General features: G+C 37.8%; 1 protein-coding gene across 2 annotated transcripts in view; it reads right to left on the bottom strand.

Moving 5' to 3' along the window:
• Positions 1 to 21,385, bottom strand: part of SIN3B (SIN3 transcription regulator family member B) — a 1,843,877-nt gene that overhangs the window by 1,033,023 nt on the left and 789,469 nt on the right. For both annotated transcript variants that reach the window (XM_044090740.1, XM_044090739.1), the window contains one exon: positions 7,885 to 8,095. In XM_044090740.1, coding sequence (XP_043946675.1) covers positions 7,885 to 8,095 — 211 coding nt within the window. The remainder of the gene's footprint in view (positions 1 to 7,884; positions 8,096 to 21,385) is intronic.

The raw sequence follows: 21,385 nt of genomic DNA, 5'->3' as shown, positions 1-21,385 counted from the left end.
TAGCTGCCCTGGCTGTAAAAGATCCCTGAAAGCCAAGAAGGCATTCTGTACAGCTAACATCTCTTTTAAATTGATATGTAGATGCTTCTGATCCTCTGTCCAAAAACCTATGCAGGTCTTTCCCCTGCAAGTGGGCTCCCCATGCATAATCCGAGGCATCCGTGGTTATCACCTGGTAGACTGAAGGCTTTCCCTTTGTTTTGAAGACATGCCGTGGCCCACCAATGAAATTCCTTTTGCAGGCAAGGCAAGACAGCAATCACTGTTTCCAGACTGTGACAATGCTGGGACCATACGCTTTTTAGGTACCATTGTATCTTCCTCATATGCAGTCTTGCATAAGGTATGAGTAGAATGCAGGAAGCCATGTAACCCAAAGCCTGCGGGAATTTCCTTGCAGTTAGCTGAAACATTAACATCAGGCTTTTGAAAGTTAAAGCCAGCTGTAGCTTTTCTGGCATCAGGAATGCCATCTGGGTTGTAGTGTTTAAATGAGCACCCAGGAAAGTTATCTATTGAGTGGGTGCCAAATTTGACTTTTTTACGTTCACAGTGAATCCCAGGTACTTGAGTAGATCCTGAACAAATTCCAGGTGCTGGAGTAAGATGTCTTTGCTGTCTGCTTGAATAAGGCAGTCATCCAGATAAGGGTAAATTTGAATCCCCTTGAGGCTGCAGTAAGCTACTACTGGTGCCAGGCACTTGGTAAAGACCCTGGGCGCAGTAGACAAGCCAAAGGGCAGCACAGAGAATTGGTAATGTTTTGAGCCTGCCTTGAACCTGAGGTATCTTCTGCACTCCTGTCTGATAGGAATGTGTAGGTATGCCTCCTTTAAGTCCAATGTCACCATCCATGCATTTTTCCTCAACATTGGCAGGAGCTTCTGCAGAGTAAGCATCTTGAACTTTGGTATCTCCAGGAAAGTATTTAAGACTGAAAGATCCAGGATGGGTCTCCAAGTATTTTGCTTTCTGGGAACTAGAAAGAGTCTTGAATAAAAGCCTTGTCCTGTCTCTGAATTTGGAACCAGTTATATGGCCCTCATAGCCATGAGGGATCTCACCTGTTTTAATGCCTCCGCCCATTGAGTTTTTGGTAGGTTTGGCCATCCGTTTGGTTTTGGTAAGGTGTGAAAGTGGAATTTGTAACCTCTTAAAACTACATCCAGAACTCACTTGTCTTGGGTTATGCAAGTCCAATTTCGGTGAAAAAGAGAAAGTTTTCCTCCCAGAGGAGCTTCCAGGAGAGAGGTTCCTGGAGCCATGTAGGGGGAGTCATTGAGCCTGTTTCCTATAAGGTTGAGACCTGTCTTCTCCACCCCTGGGGGTGGAAGCACTCCACTGTCTAGGTCTATAAGAGGTCTGTGTTTGGGCCCTCCCTCTGGGGTGCCTATATCTACCCCTCTGAGGCCTGTCCGAGCTGGGAAAGGACCAATTTTTAGCTGGCCAATTTCTGCTAAATCTAGGAGGCTGAACTTGTAAGAAATCCTTAACCGTTTGCATGGATTTTGCCTTATCCTCCATTTTCTTTATAACCTCTTCAGCCTTAGACCCAAACAAAACATTATGTTGAACAGGAGCATCCAGTAATTTTGCTTTTACTTGATCAGGCAAATTTTGTTCCTTTAAACCAAGCATGCCTTCTAATGACCGTGCCAGTGGCTGCCGCCCTGAAAGAGGCCTCCAAAGCATCAAAACCACAGTGTAAGGTATGTTTCCCCACCTGCTCAGTAGCATGCATCAAATCTTGTAATTCCTTATTGTCTGCACATGCAGAAATGGTACAAAGTTTTTGTTTCATAACAGACAGAAGGTATTGCTGATATTTCAACATATGAAATTGACAATTCAAAGCCCCAATAGATAAAGTAGCAGAAGTGTACACTTTTTTGCCCCATCTCTCCAAAGCTCTAGAATCCTTATCTGACGGAACAGGGTTCTTAGCAGTGGCGGCCTTAACACCCCTAGGTCCCTGAGAAATGGTTTCTGGATCAGCAGTAGGATTTTTAAATAGAAACTGGTGAGAGTCAGGGACTCTAATATCTATCAGGCTTAGCAGGGGCCGGAGGAAGAGAGTCAGGGGTTAAATTAGACTCAGAAAAAACATCATCCACAATATCCAAAATAGGAGGAATAGCCAGGGGGTCTGTGCTGGGGAAGAAGGAAATCCCTAAGCCTTCGCTTAGATTCAGAATACTCCTGTCCTTCCCAGTGAAAATGTTCCCTCATGTCACGTAATGTTTCCCCAAAAAGAGTAATCTTCAGGAGGAGAAGCTGAAGGAATGGATTCCTCAGCATCACAATCCTCATAAGGAGGGAAAGTATAATCCTGTTCAGAGGAAGACACTGAAGAGATAGATACCTGATCAGAGGATTCATAATCCAATTCTTGTCTTGGCCTTTTGTCTGGAGGGGGATGGGAACCCCTAATCATAGTTAGCAAGTCCTCCGCCATTTTAAGCATTTGTTTTTGAGATTTAGGTCCCGAATCAGAGGAGACCTGGGCTTGAGCCTTTGTTTTAGAAGGAGTCTTAGTCTTTGCCTTTACCTGAAGTTGCATAGGCCTGAAAACCCCCTCGGAAGCCGGTACCTGCACAGTGGCAACGGACCCATCCGAGGGAGCATTATCCGAAGGTCCTGCACCTGGAATATCTGAAGGCCTAGTTGGCTCCTCGTGGGAGTCCGTATCGGCAAGCGGTTCTGTAATGGCCGACGACAGTGGCTGCAAAAGTGCCTCACTGACGACGGCCAAACCGGCAGCTGGCTCTGATTGTAAACTGTCATCTGATTTGGACCTCGGAGGCCTATCCTTATCCTTGCGCCTTTTATGAACTCCGGTAGTCGGAAGCGTGTCTGACAACATGTTATAATTAAATCGCCTCCCAAAGTAATGAAAGGCAAAATCGTATCTCCGCTTAATAGTACGTTGATTAAATCTAGCACAAAACTGACTACTAGCTACGTCGTGGTCAGGGCCTAGACAAGGAATACAGTAAGAGTGAAAATCCTTATGAGGTATTTGCTTCCCACATGAAATACAATTATTAACTTTTTCTGACATCGGTCTGGAGCAAGAAAAAAAGTTTCCCCAACAAGGTACTTAGCTCTGAAAAGAAGAATGTCTTTGGTATGAAGCACCAAAAATAACAGGAGTCAGCCGACCGGCACTAGCGAACTGCTTCCACCGCGCGGCAAGAAAGACTGGAGAACATGGCGTCGGATGGGAGCTATGTACCCCTGGCACACTGACGTCAGGGAGGGTGAGTACACAGCCGACGCAGGACCCACACTTTGGGATTCTGGCCGACCGAGGGCTGCCTGCCGGCAGGAAGAACCCTACAGTAATGACTGCAACAGTGAAACACGATGAACATCAGTCAAAGCTAGTAAGGTAGCAGGGGTGTCAAAATCTGAGCTGGAGTCGAAGGAAGAATAGACAGAGGTGTAGAAGAAGTAAGGTTCCAGAGCTAACAAGGCTAGGAACCATGGAAGGAAGTAATCCCTCACCGTAAGGAGCTGGTCCACCAGTCTCATAACATCAGGTTCAGACAAAGTCTTGGTGGACCAAAGAGAGGAGGCCAATGGAGATCCTGGTGGTTATGTCTCCAAAAAGGGACTGGGAGCATGTTTCACAAAAGGGATCCACTGATGGGGAGTAAGTAGTGTGAGGTAAAATTTTTGTTTGAGGGTCCTTCGGTTCCCAGTGTCAGTTGGTCCCGATACCAGTACTGAGGGCATTGATGCTGAAGAGGTTGGTACCACACCTCCCAACCATACCGAATTACTCTGTATTTACCAAGTTTTGGGGTCCAAATGAAGGGGTGCCATGATTCCCGATTGGCACCCCTTCATTTCCGATTTTTTTGCTTCATTTTTTTTTTTTTTTTTAAATCGCGCTGTCGGAGATGACGTCATCACGTGCGCAATGACGTCAGCGTCGTCAGGACTACCAGCCAGTCGGAATTGAGCTCAAGGAGCTCGCGTCATTATTTCTGGCTATTTCCAGCTGGCTGCGAGTGGGAATACTGAGCAGCGAGAATTTGAACCTTACCAAGCAGCAACATTAATGGCAGTAATGTTGCTCATAAGTCATTTTTTCCCCCCCAAGTCGGGCCGGCTGCGAGCAAGAATACAGCAGCAATGGGAATTACAGGCAGCAGTACCATATCAGTTTTATTTTTCCAAGCAGCAGGCAGGCAGTGCGAGCAGGTAAGCATAGGACAATTGTGGATACGTGTATTTATGTGTTGTGTATCTGTGCACATGTCCGCATTACATATACATGTTGGATGTGTATTTATATTTGCACATGTATACGAAGAGCACATTTAACTGATACTTCGTTTTGATGATAGGAAAATATATCAAAAATGCTGTGTTAGCAAAGTTTAGATTTAACAGTTCAGCATAGTGTAAGTAGTAGGTTGTTACAATTGTGAAACTTAATATCTTTGTGTATCTGTTCTGGAGGAGACAGTCAACTAATTTCCAAAGGTAAGATAAAAGGATTTCAGAGCTACTGTGGATATGTGATGGCCAAAAGAAAAGGGAAGGTGCCTTCGGAAATTAGTTGAGCCAGATATATTTCTGATATGATGATCACCATGTAATGAATTTATCAACAGTTCTGCCTATACCCTTTACGACAATGTCCAGTTTGGAAGAGTGTGTCACCTGTATGGTGTGATGTGGAAATATTTTGTTTACAAAAATGAACTTCACTGAATTTTTTTCATGTTTAGTTTGAGACAGTTGTCCTTCTACCAATTGTTAACATGGTCTAATTCAAGTTGAGCAGTTGCAAGTCATTTAGGGAGCATATAACATACAGTTTAGAGCATCTGCAAACTTTGATATCTATGTACCATGAATGTTGGTTTGAAAATGTGGCAAATAAGAGAGCCCTATGTCCCAGCACAGGTACATCTCCCCAGAAGTGACACCTTTGACCCTAACCACGTGGGTTCTGTCAAGTGACTGGTTTGTCGTCTGCTGCATAATATAAAACTTTTTTTTTTTTTTTAAGTTTAAAATTAAAATTCCGTCAGTGTTGTCTGCATAGAGAATAGGAATTTAATAAGATGTTGAGGCAGCCCCTACTTTTGACAAAGTTGAACTGATGAGGGTCTAATGTTGATTTTCTATGTCCAGATTCTCTCTTCCCTTATGCGTTCTACAGCTTTACATATGAGAGTAGTGAGTCTTGTGGATGTATGTTTTACCATGGCCCATTGTCAGGTCTCTTGTTTTAATGCCTTTATAATTACTGTTTTTCAGGCTTTAGTATTGTAACCAGATGTTGAAGGATGTTAATTAGGGGGTTTGGATGCTCCATATTTAGCTGATAATGCTTGTGCCGCGATATTATACCAGTTTGACTAAGATGGTGTTTGCTCTTGAGAAGGCTGAGAGGACATGTTCTACAGTAATTATACATGATGTTGGTGGACTAAAACGTTCGCCAACCTTGTCAGTTACGGTATTAGCTGTTTCCTTTAGGTCACGGGGGTTCTATTACTGTGGATTAGCTTTGAGCATTGTTGGCTGTTAACTTCCTAAACAAAATATCCATATTTATTTTTCATTTCAGTTGCTTCTTTATCTTTGTATTTATCTTTTGGCTTCTTAATGATGCCTTAAGCTCTTTGGTAGTTTGCTTAGGGGTGCTGTTAAGGTGAGTAGACTGGGACCTTCTATTAGCATTAATTTCTTTGTCTTGTTGTATAACCTCTTTGTACTGTTATTCACCATGGGGGAGGGGGGGTTTAAATTTCCCATTGCCTTTAAGTACAACTATTTAGGCATGAGTATAAGTTGGAGCATAAGAGCTTTATGATGATCTGAATGAGATTTTGATTTTATATTATTGGATAATGGTAACTTAGCAGTGCTCCCTATGAAGCCAGGGTGTGTTTAGTTTATGGCAGCCCAGTTTATGGCAGCCCATTGTTCATTTTGAGTCATAGTTACAGAATGTTAGAAAGTTAATATATACTTATTATATAGTTTTTATAAAGTTGAGTAGAGTGTTCTTATACATTTTTACTTTAGATTTTATCAGTTTACATGAGGTGCAATGTATTTTGGGTACATAAAATTGCTTAATTGTTCAGTATTGAATTTTCTTGAATAAAAGACTCAAGTTAAAGTGATTAAAAAACAGAGATTTACAGACAGGCCTACACACTAAGAACAGAGCATAAGACTAGGAACTTGGAAGATTTAACTGGCAAAGGAAAATAGCTGAGACACTATAAGCATTTTTATAATGTTTAGCCTTTTAAAGGGTTTATCAATTATCCTTAAAACATTTATAACAGGAAATGAAACATAGTAGTGCATGAATGTTTCTGCTAATATTCCTATGGAATGAAGAGCTCAGAAAATGACTTTTTAAACTTGCTAAGAGTATCTTGATACCTTCTTTCAACTGTAGTTTGTTCCAGGGAGCTGGGACTCTTCATGAGAAGGCTCTTTCACCATTAACCTTTTTTAAAAAAGGGGATGGTTGAATAATAAATTTCTCCTGGAAATTCCTGAGGGAATAGACCAAATCTATTTTCATTGTGAGACAGTATTGCTTTGTTTATCGGATGTCTGTTGGTGTTTGTGCACTGATGTGCTGCAAAATGTAAAAATCCAAATAATCATTGTAGAAGTAAAGCAGTATGCACATATTAATGGTTATGGTAAATGGGGTGAAATAATAGGACATTGGAATGGCTGCAGGGGGATTCTAGTGCCATGTTTTGGCTGTCTATTCTTCAGTTTGTGTTCGAAAGTTGGTATCCCACAATTCCATTGGAGTGGGTGGGGTAATGTTATTATGTATGCAAATTAGATGTTAATCAGTGTACAGATTTGTACCTATTTTTCATGGGCCATGTCCAGATTTTTGATGTTTCCAGGTTGAGAGGTATGGTTGGTACCGATAGCATGATGACTCAATATCTTGGCCCACCGGTGTCGAGAAAGCTGTTGACACCAGGATTTGGCCATTTTAGTAAGTGGTTCCGAGGAAAGTGTCAGAACAGAGTGATTTCGTTTTTTTTGGTTTGGAAGAGGATGAACTGGCTTCTCTTTTCTGACCAGACAGGGCCTATTCAAAATCCAACTTAAGAAAGCCTTTTAAGATAAGTTTTTGTGATCTATCAGGGTCCTGGAACTAAAACCATGGACAGATTTCACAAGTCTTCTTTAGGTAGATCACACAGAGTGTGTCCATCCAAGTTATGCATTATCCTTTCACATTTCTGGCACCTTTTGAAGCCAAAGGTGCCTTTTGTCAGCCATAACGAAAAAACCAAGACCACCGTACACTAAACACAGGCACACACACACACACACACACACTGTTGTACTAGAAAGAAAGAGAATAGAGCTTTTTTATGGTAAATAAAGGGAAAAAAAAGAGAAAATGAACACCAACAATGGTATGAAGAGTTACCCAAAGGTAAAGGGAAGAAATTAGCAATGATAGTACTAGAGTTTACCTAATGGTAAAAAAGGAGAGAAACAGACTTGCTCACACACTAACGACTATCTAAAAGAGGAGCGGGGTAGTACATATAGGAATTAAAGACAGAATATAGAAAAAAATGACTTACAGTTTGAAGAATAAGCTAACCTATGAGAGATTGGAGAGAACGCATTTGGCACTACGAAGTGGCAAATGAGATCTGAGGTGATTTGGTGAGAAGCATTGTGGGTAGAGCTTAGGTCGAGAGTTTTGGAAGGCGAGAGCTGGAATAATGGCCAAGTCGGTTCAGAGTCTTGGCACCGGGCCCACAGTCGAGGATTATGTGAAGAATCGCATCAGATTGTCAAGTTACCTTAAGTGTACAAACAAGAGAAACAAAGATGCTAATCAGAAAACTGCTATACCTCTTTGCAGAGGGTGGTCCTGCCACCGCATTTGGGTTGCTGGTATGTTTTAGGAAGTGCTCTGTAGCTGGATCCGAGTCGCTTGCAGGAAGCATAGTCAAGTTCTCGCCAAGCTCCATCAACAGATCTCTCAGATAGCAACGGAGGAGCAAACGACAGCTCTCTCTCCCCAAGAAAGTTTTTAAATCGGGTAAAAAGTTCTGGAAATTTTCTGAATTTAAAACAAACAAGATGGTTAATACAATGCAAGAATCCAGCAGATCATCACTTGTTTCATTTTCACTGCTTAGCTTTTAAAACAACTAGCCAGCTCAACTCTTAGCTCTTATCTTAATATGAGAAAATCTGCAAAATAAAAGCATTCTACCCGATACCCAAGTATCCAAGACACTAGTAATGTGCTTTCAGTTACAATCCAGCATAAACACAAAAGTACTCTTTAGGCTGCAGATGCCTATCAACAAAATTCAAACACATACCCAATTCTGAGTTAGCTGTTCAAAACTAGTTTTCTTGGCAATTAAGTTTCTTGCACAGTCGAAATAAGTCAATAAGAAAGCAATAATGGCTGACAGCTAACGGACCGCCCAAGGGTGCTGTGAACTTACCTCATCTGGAAGGTCTGTTATTTCTGTCATAATGCTTAACCTGGAAGGCATTATTGCAGTTAAATAACAGGTTTTCAGTTAAACTATTTTGTATTGGTTTGTTTCTTTATTAACGAATGTTTATTTAAATGATTAACAATAATATTTAATATCTTGAATTAACTCACAATGGCATTGATGGAATACTGGATGACTCTCAGATTTCCTCTGAATTACCAGAGTACTTTAGGGTTAAAAATAATCCAGAGATCTTTATTATGTTTAAGATTCCAAAGATCCACATATTCACTACCAGTCCTCCCTTTTGGTTAACCACTACTGATGGAGATTACAAAACTGAAAATTTAAGAATTTTTATTATAAAATTAAGTACTGGCATTTCTAATAATATACTTTCTTCTTTATGACTGGTGATATAAAGAAACAACATAGAGTTATTACTAATGATATGGGACTTGTTTGGGTTACGGAATTGTTGCATGAAAGTATCAGTGACAGGGATATTAATATTATTATTACTGAGTGTTTGCAAAGTTTTATGACAACATTTTTTTTAGTTCAAAGACTGTTACTTCTGACTGGTGTGGCTATAGTTATGCCACTTCCATTTTAGTCCAATGGATGAACACATTTGTTTACAAACGCTCTTTGTTTTCTAAGATTAAAGCTTTAAATCAGTATTTACATTTTTTGTATTGCGTGGCAATGAAACAGATTTAAAGGTGTTTTGAGAGTTTTTAAACTCTTCTACCACTTTCTTAAATTATGATTAATTATGATATTAATGTTATAAATTTTTTGGATATACAAGTGATGGATATAGCCAATTAGAGTTTTACTACAAGAATTTTCCAGAAAGAAGTAACTAGTAATTCTTATTATAGTTTCATAGCATGCATCCTTGTACAGTTAAGAAAATGTGCAAAAGGACAAATGATACATATTAAAAGGTTAACAGCTGCTAAAGAAATTCTGAACAGAGAAATTAATTAATTTGATTAAAGAGTAGTTCGCAGGGAAAGGTTATTCAGCAAATATTATTGAAGAATGTGTTACTTAAGTGTTGATGGCAGATCTAGTATTTATATACCTTTAATTTTAAGGGACAGTAGACATTTACAACAAGATAAGAGTTCTACGATGTAGATATCTGTACATCTGGTGAGTCTACAAATGAAACCCAAAGGATTATCAAGGGATAAATAGAGGTTTTAACAGCAAAAGATCAAATGAAGACTATTTTTACATGGGCAAATGTTCATTAATAAAAACAAATACCAGAGATGAAAGGGTCTATATTAGAAGCACAAAAATGTTTCTAAACGAATACGGAAACAGCGAAACATATTAATTTAAGATTTAAGCGATTTGATGAATATGTCACAGGGCAAGGAGGTAGTTGGCCAACTTCACGGAGTTGCCATTTCCTTACCTATAGTGCGATCTCGGAGTTGGTATATTTAGTTAGGGGGGGAGCAGAGCTCCCCACCTGTTTATAATGTTAAATTTTTTTTTTTTTTTAGCGAACGGCCGACTAAGTTTTTTCCCTAGGGAAAAATTTGCTTACATGGCCGTTCGCTATTTTTAAGTTTTGTGCATTATGTGTCGACTTTTATGTAGTCGCACAAATGCACTTTCATTCTTATAATATAAGCCAGAGATGAAAAATTAAATGTTGCTGCTGCTTGCTGGTGCCTTGTTAAAATAAAAGTCTGATTACTGCAATGAACTTTGCAGACTATTAACCTTTTCAGCACTATATTATGCACAGTAGTAATAAAATAACTTTGCTGTATAAAAGATGACATGTACAATAATGTTACAGTTTACATGTTTTAATGTCTCAGGTTAAACTTTTCAGGCAGCATAGATGATGTTCTCTCCAATGTACCAGATATAACAACATACACTTTTAATGTCCTTTATATGGGCTTCTGTACCATCCGAATCTTGTTCATGAAACAGTCTGTTAATACCTTTGGAATTTCCAGTCTGTTATTTGGTACTTTCTGATGTCATACAGTCTTGTTTACTGTATTCTTTTTCAAGGTGAATAATCTTAGGGAGTCTTTTCTGCTCGAGAACATTTCTGTATGAAAGCAGTCTTCAGACGCTCCCTACACCTGATAATTTATCTAATTCCTTGAAGCTTGTGCCAGGCACTAAGTGTTCTGTATTACATTCAGATGGATGCCTTTCTGCTTCTCAGCCAAGAGCAGTTTAACTTTTTAATATATACATGCTAACAAATAGAAATGTACATGCATCTGACTATATTTTCCTACATATATTCTAGCAAACAGAAGTGTACATGCACTACTATATTTTAGTACATATACAGCCTAATAAACAGAAGTGTATATGCACCTTTATAAATGTCTAAATGTATATATCTAACAAGAGACATTGTGGACAGTAAACTACACAATATTAGAATCCAAAGAAGAACATTAAGGGGATGTTCTCCTGTAATAACTGCAGTTGTTGCAGCTTAATTTCTAATACACCATCTTTTTCTGTGCCAATACAGGAAGATACGATCAAAAAGCAAGGTACTTTTATTAACAACAAAATTTTGATTTAGTGACTTCTGGTATGGCAGCAGATTAAGAAGCAGCAGAGTTAGACCCGCCCCACTCTACTGTAAATTTGGGTAACAAAATACTCACCAAAGAAGAAAGAACTACGGAAGCAGGTAGTGCAGTGCAGGAGAAAATAGATACATGCCAAAAAATGGAAAAGTGTGAAGCAGCAGCTGAAAAAAAGCAACTAAGTACTGTCTGAGAAAGCAGGGACTGGAACAGTAATACAAATGGGTTTTCTCCATGGAGTACGGAACATGGAACATGAAGCTCAGCAAAGCATGGCAGATGGAGATAAGTTGGACAAAGTGCTTGTCGAAGTCAGAAGAACAGGAGATTCCTTGATGGAATACATGACCAAGACTGACAAAATGTTGGCTGAAGTAGAATCTATGCTCTCTTTGCACTCTGACGAATTAGAAGTATTGAAGAATAAAGAAACGTCATTAGCAAGCAGGGTTATTGACATGGAAGTGCTAAGTACAAGATAAGACACAAAAATTAGAGGATAGAGCGCAAAGTGAAAACTAGAGACTGGTAAATATTCCAGAAGGGATTGTACTGCCTTTGTGGTACAGTTACTGAATAAATGGACTGGTATACTAAAAACAGACATCCAGATTGCACAGTCTATATTACTCAAACTCTCAGACAAGGATGTGTCATATAACAGTCAAAGTTTAAACATGTAAGTTCAAAGAACAACTTTTGAGTTTGTTATGGTGCAAAGGGACGGTCCTTAAACACGAGGAAACACAGGATCTTTACTGAGCAGGAGTACTCTTTAAAAATAATAATACAGAGAGGAAAGTTTATCCTGTTGTTTTAAACAATGCAGGCAGCTGAATTTACAGTCTCACTTATTCTACCCGGCAATCTTTAAGATATACTTTTCTCTGGGGAAAAAAAAAACATTTTTAGATGAGGAAAATGTGAAGAAAGAGTTGGCAAAATACAGGCAATACCCACATTAGAGAGACGAAAGCAGAGAGGAGACTGATTATGAAACGAAGCAGAAGTCAGACATCAGATAGAGGTGGGCTGGTAAAGCCATTCCCCGTTCTGGAAGGAAATGCAAGACAAACAGAAGGAAATGCAACAGCATTTGAAGACAAGAGTGATAACTGAAGGCGAAATACCAAATGACTTTGGAGTTAATGTGGAAAAACGACCCACATGAGCAGTCCTTTTCTTGTTCTTCTTGCTGCTTGAAGGATACAGAATGGATATTAAGGCACTGAACTTAGAATATTGTGGGGGGGATGTGTTTGCATCATCATCTAGTCTATGTTGCAAAATTTTCTTGCTTCTAATTGTCATTAAAAACTGAATGCTACTGAGGAGCAAACAGAAATAAGGAGATTGAAAAAAGCTTCCTCGTTTATTAAAGCTGGTATGTCCTTTCAAAGGTAAGGAGGGGTTACAAGAACAGTTACTGCCAAGCAAATTACAGGAAGAACACCACCACAAACTCAAAGGCATTGAACCAATCAATGTAAAATTAAAACACTTTATTATAAGACGAAAGCAGTCAGTGTGTGACTTTGGCAGTAAAGACTCACAGTGACAACAATGAATTCAAACACATTTATACATAGACAAACCAAATCAAAAAACAACTCCAGTTAACCAATTAATCGCTTGATAATACATTCCTAGTAACTTATATAAACTAGAATGACTTCACACTAATTAATGTAAATACAAAAAAATCACCAGGAAAAAACAATGGTTATAAAAAAAGTGTGTGAAATGAATGGTTTACCATTAAAATGTTGATTTCACATAATGAAAAGAAATGAAAGCAGTCGTTCTCCAGAGGTATGAATGCACTCCCAGATAAAGCCATAACTGTGGCTAACAGAACAATTATCTTGAAGTACTGGTAGAGCAAACCAAGGCACAAAATCCACGAAAATATCATAAAGCAGTTTTATTGATGTAAGTGCTTTCACGGCTTAAACTTGCCGCTTCATCAGACATAGTAAAATCATTGTCAACCATTGCTTTTTAAAGAATTTTACTTCCTGATAACAACACATTAACAAGCATCAATTAGATTATTAAAGAAATATAGCACACTTAAAAAAATACACATACTAAAACAACAGCGCTTAGAAATATATAACATATAATATAAAATACATCTATGCAAAAGCCTGTATACAAAATTATATAAAATGTTATATATATTATATAAAATTCATGTATAAATAAAACCATTCATGCCAATAATATTTATTCTATTTCAACCCATTGTTTTTATTCTTATTCTTTATTTTTTGAACCTCCTATTCTTCAAAATGGGCTTAATGCAAATGTTATCATTCAACCCTCTACCTTTATTACCTCTCATTCTGATAATCCATCTAAGCTCAGTGGATTCAACCTTGTTCTCTATGTCGCCTCCACGAACATTCTCATGGATTACCTCTAGAGCCATAAATTTAAAATTATGCGATGCGTCTTGTGATGTAATATGTTTAGCCAAAGCATTGGTACATATAGAGTTATTTACACAATAAATATGTTCTCTTATTCTATCTCGAAAACGACGATCTGTTTTACCTATATAAAAACTGTAGCAAACCTGGCATACAGCTAAATAAACTAGATGACAGGTACTGCAGTCAGCTCTAACTTGAAAGTGAAGAAATTTTCCTGTATCTGGGTGTAAAAATTCACTTGAACTATCTATAAACCTACACCAATTACATTTCTTACATGGAAAAGTACCATTTTCTTGAACCAGTCGAGTATATTTGGCTTCGTCAAGGGAAGATCATGCCTTTTGAACTTGGTCGACTTCTTCGAAACAGTCACCAAGGCCATTGATGAGGGAAAGGCAGTCCATACAGCCTACCTTGACCTTGCAGAGGCTTTCGACACAATACCCCACTCGGGTATTGTAGAAAAACTTACCAGCTTAAATGTAAACCCATATGTCACAAGATGGGTTGCAAACTGGCTTAAGGACAGAACCCACAGGGTTAGAGTTGCTGGCGCTATGTCAGACTCCAAGCCGTCACAAGTGGTGTCCCACAGGGCTCGGTCCTTGGCCCCATATTGTTCGGCATCTACTTCTCAGAAGTACAGGCCAACATGGGAGGACTTTGGCTGACAAAGTTTGCAGACGACTGCAAACTGGGCGCCATAGTGGTAAGTTCATCGGACACGGATATCCTTTAGAAGGGACTCACGGAAACAGATAGCTGGTGCCAGAGCCATGGCCTGAAGTTAAACGCCAAAAAATGTATAGTCATACCCTTCGGGAAAAACAAGGTAACCCCAAGCTACCATATAGGTGGCAATCCACTAAGCACAGAAGAGGTTATCAGGGACCTGGGCACCCAGGTTGACAGTGGCCTTTCTTTTGACACTCAAGTTGCTAAAGTGGTTAGAAAGACCTTCTACATTGCCCACCTGATCATGAAGGGATTCACATCCAGATCTAGTGAGGTCATTGTTCCCCTGTACTCTTCACTTATCAGACCAATGATCGAGTACAATGCCCCATTCGGGATGTATCTCACCAGACATCTTCAGCAATTGGAGAGACCCCAAAAGTTCCTCACCAAAAGGATAAAGGGACTCCAAAATCTGTCATATGCTGCCAAATTGAAGAAACTCCAGCTCTATTCAGTCGCATACCGTCTGCTCAGAGGTGACATGTGCCTGACATACAAGGCCATGCCCAACCCGGAATTAATGGACATGCTCCACCTCAAAAAATCCAAATCCACCAAAACCACTAGAGCAAGCGACTTAAACCTTAGCACGGACATAAATAGGACGTGCTGGAGGGATAGATTTATCACTCAGAGACTCCCTATGCTGTGGAATAAAATCCCGGTCCATGTGAGGCAGAGCACCTCGCTGGCTCTGTTCAAGAGAAATCTTGACCTGTGGATGGGAGATCGTAGGTTTACCCCGGGAATCATCTCTGTGTCACTGCTGGACAGAGGCACAACAAACTAATGGGCACAGTATTTTTTCATATAAGGGGTGGCGTAAGCCACAAAAATTTGGGCTAGGCTTATAAATGCCTTAGGGCAGATAGCCTAGTATAAACCTATGAACCTATGAACCTATATATGTCTTCTTTAGGAAAACATAATAGTCTTTTTCAGATTCTTTTTATTTTTATATGTAAACTTGGGTTTTGCGTCCACTATTGACGCCACTTCTGTATCCGTAGTTAATATAGACCATTTGTTTTTTACAACTTTCTCTATACTATGAATATTTCCTGAATGTGTAAGGGGCATCATAAATCGATGTTCATCTCTAACTGTCTGTGAAGAATTACTTCTTGTTCTGTCTGAAAAATATGGTTTCCCATCATTTACTCGCAACTCAACAACCTTATTTAAAACAGTATCAACTTCACTTTGGCTATAACCTCTTTTGACTGAATCGCTCAGAGGGAGAGGGCTTCCTTTTTAAAATCAGCCTCACTGGCATTTAACCTGGATGCACGCAAACCTTGACTTTTAATAATATTGCGATAAATATGTGGGGGGTGCATACTTTTTCTATGTAAATAGTTGTTACTATAACAACTCTTTCTATAAATTTTAGTAGAAAATGTATTATCTGGTAACCTAAAGATGGTAACGTCCAGAAAGTTAATAGAAAACATAGAATAACTGATAGTGAATTTTAAAAATGAAGTAGATGAATTCAAAATTTCAGAAAATTTCAACAAAGAATTTGAATCACCATCCCACAATAAAAAAGGTCGCCCACAAATCTCCTGTAAAAAACAACTTCAGGAAAAGTACATTAACAGCTTCCCATTGTGCCATAACAATATTTGCGTAGCTGTTGGCACTGGAAGTGCCCATAGCTATGCCCTTTTTTTGTAAATAAAAACAACCATTGAACATGAAAGCATTATTTTCTAAAATAGTTTCCATAAATAAACATAACTCTATGAAAGTGGCATTAAATTTATTGTTACTACAAAGATATTCCTTTAGTGTATCTATGCCTATATCATTTGGGATACAGGTAAATTAAAAACTGAACATCTAATGTAACTAATAAAAAGGAGGCACAATCTTTGTCCTTCACAAATGAATATAAATCACATAAAAAATTTTTTGCATCAACCAAAACATGTGTATTGTTGTTTAGAACACTACAAAGCTGTTTTTCAAGAAAAATGGACATAGTTTCCGTGCACCAGCCTCTTCCATAAACTATAGGCCTGAATGGAGGTTTATATGCATTCTTATGGATTTTTGGCAATCCTTGTAAACAGGGAATGATCGGTTTATCACAAATAAAATATTTATATTGTTCCAAAGTAATATTAAGTCCTAATAAACAATCTTTTAAACTATTACTAACTCTTCGTATGATGACATGCAGGTGGGTGTGTCTTTGCTTGGCCTAAAGTTTCAATTAGGCAGTCGCAAATACTTGACAATCAAGAACTTGAACAGCCCACTGCGAATAAATCTAATGAAATGGTAACTGAAAAAACATCAAGTATGGCAATGGCTTCTCCTACTCTTTCTGTGTCAACAAACACTGCAAAAAACATTGCGGATGTTAGAAGCAAAGTTCTATCTGTTAACACTAGTTATGTCAACACCAATGCACACACATCGTGTCTCTCATCGAGTAATATTACAACTGAAAAAGAAACACAAGGGACTGTTAATCCAAATAAAAATGGACATTGTTTTCCTTTTCCAATAAATTCTCCTGCCAACAGACGTTCGTTGAGCAGAGGCAGGACAAAACAAAAACTGAATTCAGACAACATCGACAACCACACTTTGAAGAAAATGTGGTAGAAAACAACAAGCCCTTGATTTGGAACATTTCCTCATATACATTGTCAGCAGAAGAAATTTCTCTGCTAAATAGAGGTATGAGTTTTATACCCACTCAACTGACTGATATTACGGACTGCATTATTGATTTAAAAATGTTTACAAGCAACATAATGTTAAAAATGCAATATAAAAGAGTATCGATAACGCTGGGAAGGGAAATATTTCATTTAGGAAACCCAGCGTTTACATACCTAATAATAATGCAGTAGCAGAAGTGTTTGAAAAGAAATGTGAAAATGACATTCTCTCTCTGTTTAACAACAGGAATATGGGGAAAGTTAATTTTAATTTAAACAGTTCAGAACACTTAGCATTAAAAAAATTATCTTCTAATACTTTAATAATTATTAAACCCGCAGATAAAGGTGGTCCAAATGTCATGATGGACAGAATTTATTATGTGAATGAGATTATGTTTATGCTTAGTGATATTCAGACTTAGTCCTATTAATATGGCAGATATTGATGTCATCATACGAAGAGCTAACAATAGTTTAAAAGATTGTTTATTAGGACGTAATATTATTTTGGAACAATATAAATATTTTATTTGTGATAAACCGATCATTCCCTGTTTACAAGGATTGCCAAAAATCCATAAGAATGCATATAAACCTCCATTCAGGCCTATAGTTTCTGGAAGAGGCTGGTGCACGGAAAATATGTCCATTTTTCTTGAAAAACAGCTTTGTAGTGTTCTAAACAACAATACACATGTTTTGGTTGATACCAATTTTTTTTATGTGATTTATATTCATTTGTGAAGGACAAAGATCGTGCCTCCTTTTTATTAGTTACATTAGATGTTCAGTCTTTATTTACCTGTATCCCAAATGATACAGGTATAGATACACTAAAGGAATATCTTTGTAGTAACAGTAAATTTAATGCCACTTTCATAGAGTTATTATGTTTATTTATGGAAACTATTTTAGAAAATAATGCTTTCATGTTCAATGGTTGTTTTTATTTACAAAAAAGGGCGTAGCTATGGGCACTTCCAGTGCCAATAGCTACGCAAATATTGTTATGGCACAATGGGAAGCTGTTAATGTACTTACTAGATTTCCTGAAGTTGTTTTTTTACAGGAAATTTGTGGACGACCTTTTTTTTATTGTGGGATGATGATTCAAATTCTTTGTTGAAATGTTCTGAAATTTTGAATTCATCTACTTCATTTTTAAAATTCACTATCAGTTATTCTATGTTTTCTATTAACATTCTGGACGTTACCATCTTTAGGTTACCAGATAACACATTTTCTACTAAAATTTATAGAAAGAGTTGTTATAGTAACAACTATTTACATAGAAAAAGTATAAACCCCCCACATATTTATCGCAATATTATTAAAAGTCAAGGTTTGGGTGCATCCAGGTTAAATGCCAGTGAGGCTGATTTTAAAAAGGAAACCCTCTCCCTCTCAGAGCGATTCAGTCAAAAAGGTTATAGCCAAAGTGAAGTTGATACTGTTTTAAATAAGGTTGTTGAGTTGCGAGTAAATGATGGGAAACCATATTTTTCAGACAGAACAAGAAGTAATTCTTCACAGACAGAGATGAACATCGATTTATGATGCCCCTTACACATTCAGGAAATATTCATAGTATAGAGAAAGTTGTAAAAAAACAACTGGTCTATATTAACTATGGATACAGAAGTGGCGTCAATAGTGGGCGCAAAACCCAAGTTTACATATAAAAATAAAAAGAATATGAAAAGACTATTATGTTTTCCTAAAGAAGACATATATACTCAACTAGTTCAAGAAAATGGTACTTTTCCATGTAAGAAATGTAATTGGTGTAGGTTTATAGATGGTTCAAGTGAATTTTTACACCCAGATACAGGAAAATTTCTTCACTTTCAAGTTAGAGCTGACTGCAATACCTGTCATCTAGTTTATTTAGCTGCATGCCAGGTTTGCTACAGTTTTTATATAGGTAAAACAGATCGTCGCTTTCGAGATAGAATAAGAGAACATATTTATTGTGTAAATAACTCTATATGTACCAATGCTTTGGCTAAAAATATTACATCACAAGACGCATCGCATAATTTTAAATTTATGGCTCTAGAGGTAATCCATGAGAATGTTCGTGAAGGCGACATAGAGAACAAGGTCGAATCCACTGAGCTTAGATGGATTATCAGAATGAGAGGTAATAAAGGTAGAGGGTTGAATGATAAAATTTGCATTAAGCCCATTTTGAAGAATAGGAAGTTCAAAAAATAAAGAATAAGAATAAAAACAATGGGTTGAAATAGAATAAATATTATTGGCATGAATGGTTTTATTTATACATGAATTTTATATAATAATATATATAACATTTTATATAATTTTGTATACAGGCTTTATATATTATATGTTATATATTTCTAAGCGCTGTTTTACTATGTGTATTTTTTAAGTGTGCTATATTTCTTTAATAATCTAATTGATGCTTGTTAATGTGTTATCAGGAAGTAAAATTCTTTAAAAAGCAATGGTTGACACTGATTTTACTATGTCTGATGAAGCGGCAAGTTTAAGCCGTGAAAGCGCTTGCATCAATAAAACTGCTTTATGATATTTTCGTGGATTGTGTGCCTTGGTTTGCTCTACCAGTACTTCAAGATAGTTGAGTTCACATAGCTGAATATGCACAACATTGACAAACTTACACAAAATCTGTACTGGCGACATTTCAGAATGCTGAAAAAAAAAAATGAACGCCAACATTTCCAACCACTCCACACTTAAAAACAAGTGCTAATATGGGTCAAAAAAGGGGTGAGATTTTGTGGTCTGGAATATCAGTGTTCGACTTTTTCAGCAGAGTTCGGAGATCAACATTTTGATAGTAAACCTATATATAAATATATAGGTCTATAAACATATATAAAAATTATATGTATTTATAATTATAAAAATATAAATACAAATACATGTGTAAAACAGACTGTGGAAGACAAAACCTGAGAGAATAAAATTAAATGATACCTGCTTTCATCTTTAAAATACTAGAAATGGATAAAGTGTTATTGATGCCAGGGGTATGGCCGGCACTGAGCCTTACTACCTGCAACCTAACTCCTTGACCTCCAAAACAGTTTCAACATCCCCACATAATGGTGTCACCCACACCCGGTCAATAACACAAAAGTTAAATTTCCTAAATTCAGAACATACAGAAAAATGCCTGTATAAGGCATTAGTGGTCTTGTTCTTTTTAATGCCATAAATATGCTCCCTAATCCTATCTCTTAACCTATTAGTCTGCCCTACATAAAATGCACAACAGGAAATGGACAACACAGGATAGACTACATGTGTTGTGTTACAACTAACATTTCCAGGGCAAGGGATAGTTCTGTTGTAATGGTGAACCACAGGGTATAGGCCTTCGTGTATAAACCTACACACATTCTACAGAAACCACATTTTTCATGCAGTTATGAATCCATACACATTTCACAGAACCAGACTCCAATATGTTTTTAATATTCATCCCTCTTGAATATATATATATATATATATATATATATATATATATATATATATATATATATAATGACAGAGGTTGTTCCAAGACATTTCCTCACTAAAAACTAAATCCCAGAATGTGTAGGCAATAATAAATGCCAGCATACCATCAGTTCTCTTACTGGGGATCCCAACACTTACAGAACCAAATGAAGGTGAATTACCAAGAACTGGTGCAAATCGATCATATTGATGTATTACCACATTTCCTTGTATATCCTTTAAAAACTGGATAGGATATCCTCTGTCTAAGAATAAACAAACCACATGGTATAATTCAGAAAAAAGGGTGCATCATCAGAAATAAGGTGAGATAGTCTCACCATCTGACACTTAACAGATTTTTCTGAAACAGAGGATGGCAGCTCTCATAATGCAGATAAGTGTTAAGAGAAAGTTTCCTTCCTAAAAAAAGTGGAATTATAATAACCTCTCAACACATCTTTACCAAGGCAAATATCGAAATAATTAGAAGTTATGTACCTACCATAACGTTCCATGTTAGTTGTCTTCTCTCGCCTTCTTTCTTGCTGGATGGGTTCGGAGCCGATCCTCGGCTCCGACTCGGCACTTGCTTTAGCTCGAGAACTCCTTTTACCAGCTCGAGGCAACCCTATATCCCATGATGCAAGGCGGAACTACCTCAGATCTCGTTTGGCAGCTAACTGACCCTGCTAAAGACTTATCCTAATATAATTAGGAACCATGGTTCCTAAAAGAAGTCCTCATAACAACGCTCCAGAGGAAGCAATCTAATAGGAACTCTCCAAGATCTGTCCAGGCCAGGGGAAGGAGGGAGGAAGAAAGAAGGCGAGAAGACAACTAACATGGAACGTTATGGTAGGTACATAACTTCTAAATGTTAAGTTGTCAATCTCGCCTTCATTCTTGCTGGATGGGACCGCGTCCCTAGCACCTGTATCCCGGGTGGC

This window comes from Protopterus annectens, chromosome 13.part0 (assembly GCF_019279795.1).
Source record: "Protopterus annectens isolate FY-2018-M chromosome 13.part0, PAN1.0, whole genome shotgun sequence".
Taxonomy (NCBI): domain Eukaryota; kingdom Metazoa; phylum Chordata; order Ceratodontiformes; family Protopteridae; genus Protopterus; species Protopterus annectens.
This window is presented reverse-complemented; position numbering and strand designations above follow the sequence as displayed.